The sequence below is a fragment of the Leptodactylus fuscus genome, chromosome 5, assembly GCF_031893055.1.
Source record: "Leptodactylus fuscus isolate aLepFus1 chromosome 5, aLepFus1.hap2, whole genome shotgun sequence".
NCBI lineage: Eukaryota > Metazoa > Chordata > Amphibia > Anura > Leptodactylidae > Leptodactylus > Leptodactylus fuscus.
In genome coordinates, this window is record NC_134269.1 from 219,422,909 (window position 1) to 219,431,597 (window position 8,689).

At 44.2% G+C, this 8,689-nt stretch overlaps 1 protein-coding gene across 1 annotated transcript in view; it reads left to right on the forward strand.

The window, feature by feature from the left end:
• LOC142204149 (potassium voltage-gated channel subfamily KQT member 1-like) overlaps nt 1-7,647 on the forward strand; it is a 39,702-nt gene extending 32,055 nt beyond the window's left edge. The window contains exons 17-18 of the mRNA XM_075275432.1: nt 4,297-4,358; nt 7,489-7,647. Coding sequence (XP_075131533.1) covers nt 4,297-4,358; nt 7,489-7,647 — 221 coding nt within the window. The remainder of the gene's footprint in view (nt 1-4,296; nt 4,359-7,488) is intronic.
• The last annotated feature ends 1,042 nt before the right edge of the window (nt 7,648-8,689 follow it).

The following is an 8,689-nucleotide window of genomic DNA, read 5'->3' on the forward strand; positions in this document are numbered from 1 at the left end:
CAACTTATAGCCAGTCCTAGGCATTAGTAGCTAAAGGGCCGTGTACACCGTGTACATAATACTGCCATACACTGTACATAACACTGCCATACACTGTGTACATAATGATGCCATACAGGGTGTACATAATGATGCCATGTACTGTGTACATAATACTGCCATACACTGTGTACATAATACTGCCATACACTGTGTACATAATACTGCCATACACTGTGTACATAATACTGCCATACACTGTGTACATAATACTGCCATACACTGTGTACATAATACTGCCATACACTGTGTACATAATACTGCCATACACTGTGTACATAATACTGCCATACACTGTGTACATAATACTGCCATACACTGTACATAACACTGCCATACACCATGTACATAATACTGCCATACACTGTATATAACACTGCCATACACCATGTACATAATACTGCCATACACTGTACATAACACTGCCATACACCATGTACATAACACTGCCATACACTGTACATAACACTGCCATACACCATGTACATAATACTGCCATACACTGTGTACATAACACAGCCATACACTGTATACATAACACTGCCATACACCATGTACATAATACTGCCATACACTGTATATAACACTGCCATACACCATGTACATAATACTGCCATACACTGTGTACATAACACAGCCATACACTGTATACATAACACTGCCATACACCATGTACATAATACTGCCATACACTGTATATAACACTGCCATACACCATGTACATAATACTGCCATACACTGTGTACATAATACTGCCATACACTGTGTACATAATACTGCCATACACTGTGTACATAATACTGCCATACACTGTACATAACACTGCCATACACCATGTACATAATACTGCCATACACTGTACATAACACTGCCATACACCATGTACATAATACTGCCATACACTGTACATAACACTGCCATACACCATGTACATAATACTGCCATACACTGTGTACATAACACAGCCATACACTGTACATAATACTGCCATACACTGTATACATAACACTGCCATACACCATGTACATAACACTGCCATACACCATGTACATAATACTGCCATACACTGTGTACATAATACTGCCATACACTGTGTACATAATACTGCCATACACTGTACATAACACTGCCATACACCATGTACATAATACTGCCATACACTGTACATAACACTGCCATACACCATGTACATAATACTGCCATACACTGTACATAACACTGCCATACACCATGTACATAATACTGCCATACACTGTACATAACACTGCCATACACCATGTACATAATACTGCCATACACTGTACATAACACTGCCATACACCATGTACATAATACTGCCATACACTGTGTACATAACACAGCCATACACTGTATACATAACACTGCCATACACCATGTACATAATACTGCCATACACTGTATATAACACTGCCATACACCATGTACATAATACTGCCATACACTGTGTACATAATACTGCCATACACTGTACATAACACTGCCATACAGGGTGTACATAATACTGCCATACACTGTACATAACACTGCCATACAGGGTGTACATAACACTGCCATACACTGTGTACATAACACAGCCATACACTGTATATAACACTGCCATACACCATGTACATAATACTGCCATACACTGTGTACATAATACTGCCATACACTGTATATAACACTGCCATACACCATGTACATAATACTGCCATACATTGTGTACATAATACTGCCATACACTGTACATAACACTGCCATACACCATGTACATAATACTGCCATACACTGTGTACATAATACTGCCATACACTGTACATAACACTGCCATACACCATGTACATAACACTGCCATACACTGTGTACATAATACTGCCATACACTGTATATAACACTGCCATACACCATGTACATAATACTGCCATACACTGTGTACATAATACTGCCATACACTGTACATAACACTGCCATACAGGGTGTACATAATACTGCCATACACTGTGTACATAATACTGCCATACACTGTATATAACACTGCCATACACCATGTACATAATACTGCCATACACTGTGTACATAATACTGCCATACACTGTACATAACACTGCCATACAGGGTGTACATAACACTGCCATACACTGTGTACATAATACTGCCATACACTGTATATAACACTGCCATACACCATGTACATAATACTGCCATACACTGTGTACATAATACTGCCATACACTGTACATAACACTGCCATACACCATGTACATAATACTGCCATACACTGTGTACATAATACTGCCATACACTGTACATAACACTGCCATACACCATGTACATAACACTGCCATACACTGTGTACATAATACTGCCATACACTGTATATAACACTGCCATACACCATGTACATAATACTGCCATACACTGTGTACATAATACTGCCATACACTGTACATAACACTGCCATACAGGGTGTACATAACACTGCCATACACTGTGTACATAATACTGCCATACACTGTATATAACACTGCCATACACCATGTACATAATACTGCCATACACTGTGTACATAATACTGCCATACACTGTACATAACACTGCCATACACCATGTACATAACACTGCCATACACTGTGTACATAATACTGCCATACACTGTATATAACACTGCCATACACCATGTACATAATACTGCCATACACTGTGTACATAATACTGCCATACACTGTACATAACACTGCCATACAGGGTGTACATAATACTGCCATACACTGTGTACATAATACTGCCATACACTGTATATAACACTGCCATACACCATGTACATAATACTGCCATACACTGTGTACATAATACTGCCATACACTGTACATAACACTGCCATACAGGGTGTACATAACACTGCCATACACTGTGTACATAATACTGCCATACACTGTATATAACACTGCCATACACCATGTACATAATACTGCCATACACTGTGTACATAATACTGCCATACACTGTACATAACACTGCCATACACCATGTACATAATACTGCCATACACTGTGTACATAATACTGCCATACACTGTACATAACACTGCCATACACCATGTACATAACACTGCCATACACTGTGTACATAATACTGCCATACACTGTATATAACACTGCCATACACCATGTACATAATACTGCCATACACTGTGTACATAATACTGCCATACACTGTACATAACACTGCCATACAGGGTGTACATAACACTGCCATACACCATGTACATAACACTGCCATACACTGTGTATATAATCCTGACATACACTGTACATAACACTGCCATACACCATGTACATAACACTGCCATACACTGTGTACATAATGATGCCATACACTGTGTATATAATCCTGACGTACACCATGTACATAACACTGCCATACACTGTGTACATAATACTGCCATACACTGTGTATATAATCCTGACATACACTGTACATAACACTGCCATACACCATGTACATAACACTGCCATACACTGTGTACATAATGATGCCATACACTGTGTATATAATCCTGACATACACCATGTACATAACACTGCCATACACTGTGTACATAATACTGCCATACACTGTGTATATAATCCTGACATACACCATGTACATAACACTGCCATACACTGTGTACATAATACTGCCATACACTGTGTATATAATCCTGACATACACTGTACATAACACTGCCATACACCATGTACATAACACTGCCATACACTGTGTACATAATACTGCCATACACTGTGTATGTAATCCTGACATACTATATCCAAATAACATTACCATATAGTGCTCCAATACTAGCCCTATTATATTATACCACACGGTTGTTGGTCTAGGTCATAGGTTATAGGGGCAGGATGATGGGGGGCTACGGGGGCAGGATGATGGGGGGTTTCGGGGGGGGGGGGGGGGGGGCAGAATGATGGGGGCTCCGGGAGCAGGATGATGGGGGGTTCCGGGGGGGGGGGGGGCAGAATGATGGGGGCTCCGGGAGCAGGATGATGGGGGGTTCCGGGGGGGGGGGGGGGGGGCAGAATGATGGGGGCTCCGGGAGCAGGATGATGGGGGGTTCCGGGGGGGGGGGGGGGGCAGAATGATGGGGGCTCCGGGAGCAGGATGATGGGGGGTTCCGGGGGGGGGGGGGGGCAGGATGATGGGAGCCCCAGAGCAGTCCCCCCTTTTCCCCCCTTATCAATAACTGTTTCTTCTCCGCAGAGAAGGGCGTAGACAAGGGCTTCTACACGGTGGGCTCTCGCCTCATGCGCCTGGAGGAGAAGGTACCGACAAAATGAGTCATTCTTAAAGGGGAAGTCACCTGTCACTTCTCATCTGTCTCAGTGCTTTTGGCGTGATTCCCCTTTAAATAAACCCCTTCATATAACATGTAGCTAGGTTGGTTTTTGTCCTGAGCCCTCCTCACTTTGTTGGCTGTTACACCCCCTGGGCTCAGACCCCTTCACCCCCCATCTTGGCTCAGACCCCTTCACCCCCCATCTTGGCCCAGACCCATTCACCCCCCATCTTGGCTCAGACCCTTCCCCCCTTCCCTGGCATACTACCACTTTCCCAGCACTGAATAATACAGGGGGGGCTCCAGCCTGGCACACGGAGGGTAGACCTGGGGTCAGCGCCTCTTCTCACCCCCCCTTCTACCATTTGCCTCTTGTTCCTGGGAGACCCTCTTGGGTGTTGTATTGTGGGGGTCTCACCGGCTACCGAGCTGGAACAAGGCCCGCCCACTTGGCAGTGCCAGGCAGTTCTGGCATGGCTGGGCAGCTGGACGCGCTGAGTGCGGGTATTGTCTGAGTGTCGTGGAATCCGCCAGACGCCCAGCAGACGGCAGCCCCCCATGTACCCAACATAATGAGTGTATCTAATTATCCCCTGTCCCCGCATCACCCCCACCAGTGTCAGTGTAACCGCCAGGCTAGGTGAACGTAATGCGAGGACAAGGAGGCTACAGAAGTGCAGAATCCTGATGTACCAGGCAGGACAGGCTTAGATACATCAGGACAGTATCACACAGGACAGGCTTAGATACAGCTCAGTATACAGTATCACACAGGATAGGATTAGATACACAGCTCAGTATACAGTATCACACAGGATAGGATTAGATACACGGCTCAGTATACAGTATCACACAGGATAGGATTAGATACACGGCTCAGTATACAGTATCACACAGGATAGGATTAGATACACAGCTCAGTATACAGTATAATACAGGATAGGATTAGATACACAGCTCAGTATACAGTATCACACAGGATAGGATTAGATACACAGCTCAGTATACAGTATCACACAGGATAGGATTAGATACACAGCTCAGTATACAGTATAATACAGGATAGGATTAGATACAGCTCAGTATACAGTATCACACAGGATAGGATTAGATACAGCTCAGTATACAGTATCACACAGGATAGGATTAGATACACAGCTCAGTATACAGTATCACACAGGATAGGATTAGATACACAGCTCAGTATACAGTATCACACAGGATAGGATTAGATACACAGCTCAGTATACAGTATCACACAGGATAGGATTAGATACACGGCTCAGTATACAGTATCACACAGGATAGGATTAGATACACAGCTCAGTATACAGTATAATACAGGATAGGATTAGATACACAGCTCAGTATACAGTATCACACAGGATAGGATTAGATACACAGCTCAGTATACAGTATCACACAGGATAGGATTAGATACACAGCTCAGTATACAGTATAATATAGGATAGGATTAGATACAGCTCAGTATACAGTATCACACAGGATAGGATTAGATACACAGCTCAGTATACAGTATCACACAGGATAGGATTAGATACACGGCTCAGTATACAGTATCACACAGGATAGGATTAGATACAGCTCAGTATACAGTATCACACAGGATAGGATTAGATACACAGATCAGTATACAGTATCACACAGGAAAGGATTAGATACACAGCTCAGTATACAGTATCACACAGGATAGGATTAGATACACAGCTCAGTATACAGTATCACACAGGATAGGATTAGATACAGCTCAGTATACAGTATCACACAGGATAGGATTAGATACACAGCTCAGTATACAGTATCACACAGGATAGGATTAGATACACAGCTCAGTATACAGTATCACACAGGATAGGATTAGATACACAGCTCAGTATACAGTATCACACAGGATAGGATTAGATACACAGCTCAGTATACAGTATCACACAGGATAGGATTAGATACACGGCTCAGTATACAGTATCACACAGGATAGGATTAGATACAGCTCAGTATACAGTATCACACAGGATAGGATTAGATACACGGCTCAGTATACAGTATCACACAGGATAGGATTAGATACACAGCTCAGTATACTGTATCACACAGGATAGGATTAGATACACGGCTCAGTATACAGTATCACACAGGATAGGATTAGATACAGCTCAGTATACAGTATCACACAGGATAGGATTAGATACACGGCTCAGTATACAGTATCACACAGGATAGGATTAGATACACAGCTCAGTATACAGTATCACACAGGATAGGATTAGATACACAGCTCAGTATACAGTATAATACAGGATAGGATTAGATACAGCTCAGTATACAGTATCACACAGGATAGGATTAGATACACGGCTCAGTATACAGTATCACACAGAATAGGATTAGATACACGGCTCAGTATACAGTATCACACAGGATAGGATTAGATACACAGCTCAGTATACAGTATCACACAGGATAGGATTAGATACACAGCTCAGTATACAGTATCACACAGGATAGGATTAGATACAGCTCAGTATACAGTATCACACAGGATAGGATTAGATACAGCTCAGTATACAGTATCACACAGGATAGGATTAGATACAGCTCAGTATACAGTATCACACAGGATAGGATTAGATACAGCTCAGTATACAGTATCACACAGGATAGGATTAGATACAGCTTAGTATACAGTATCACACAGGATAGGATTAGATACACAGCTCAGTATACAGTATCACACAGGATAGGATTAGATACACGACTCAGTATACAGTATCACACAGGATAGGATTAGATACACGGCTCAGTATACAGTATTACACAGGATAGGATTAGATACACAGCTCAGTATACAGTATCACACAGGATAGGATTAGATACACAATATCCTGCCTTGGTCTATGATAGATCTGCTCTTAGGCAGGGGTCTCCCCCTTTCTCTCTGTGTATTTTTTTTGGGAGGGTAGGGGGGTCTTGGTGGTCTCCATGCTTTACACTGCTCATTCTCTTGTTATGCCCCTCCCCCTTTCCCCTTTGTATTATGGGGGGTCTCAGCAGTCTCCATGCTTTACACTGATCGTTCTCTCCTCTTCCTCCTCCAGGTCTCTCAGATGGACCACAAGTTGGATGAAATCCTTCGTGTCTTCCGAGCTCAGTTGGTGCCAGAGGAGGACCAGATTTTGCCTCCTGAGCCCACACCCCCCTCCCCCCACCGCCTGCACCCCTCTCACAGCTCCCCGATCTCCAGCCGCCGACTCTGAGAACCGCCGTCCATCTCTTCCAAGGGTCAAGAGACTGACCACGTATCTCCGAGCTCCATGAGAGGCTTCCCAGGACGGACTCGACGTATCCTCCCTCAAAGAGTCTGCCAGAGCTCCTCAAGACGCACCATGTCAGAGATGCCACAAAATCCCATAAGTGGTGCCACATGTCCACAAGACCTCCGCACGGGGTGCCACGTGACGTCGCCAGGAGGTCAAAAAAGTACCAAGTCTATGGTCAGGACGTGAACCAGAGCTCCATGAACTGCTATAAGGGAAGCCTCCACCCCCGAGAAGCGGACCTCCGAGCCTCAGGCATCTCTCCTGGCTTCACCAGTCATGGCCGCTCCTCCTGGGCCGTCTCTATCTTATGTCATGAATGTCTCAACTTTGCAGAACGTTGCACAGACCATGAGGAATGGACCATGGGGTTCCCCTCGGCCGCCCCCTCCCTCCCCCGCAGTATCCGCCAGAGCACATATCAGTCTTCACATAGTGACCTCTGCCCTCGGAGATTCTGGTATCTAACAGCCATCATACAGGGGCGGGACCTTCACCCCCTAATAGTTGGGGGTAGACGGGTTAACCCATTTGCCTTATATCCCGCTCCACTGGTCTCATCATCATCATCATCCATGTGTCTGAAGAGAGGGGTGTGACTCGTGTACTGACGTCTTACGGAATTATGCAAATGTATGCAAATGAGTCTGAAAGGGAATAATTAAAGACTTAGTAGCGGACAGATCTAGGATGGTGCTTGTTGTATATGGGGTCGTCCTGCAGTCCCATGCTCAGTATGGGGGAGTCGCCATCATGTACCCCACAGTTTAGGGGTCTTGGAAGGGGCGGGACTAGGAAAGTCTGGGCCCCCCACACAGAGTATAGCACTCTCTCTCCCCACTCAATATAATGTCCCCTTTACTGACCCCCACACAGTATAATGCCCCCTATATTGCCCCCACACACAGAGTATAGCACTCTCTCTCCCCGTTATCTGACCCCCACACAGTATAACGCCCCCTATATTGCCCCCACACACAGA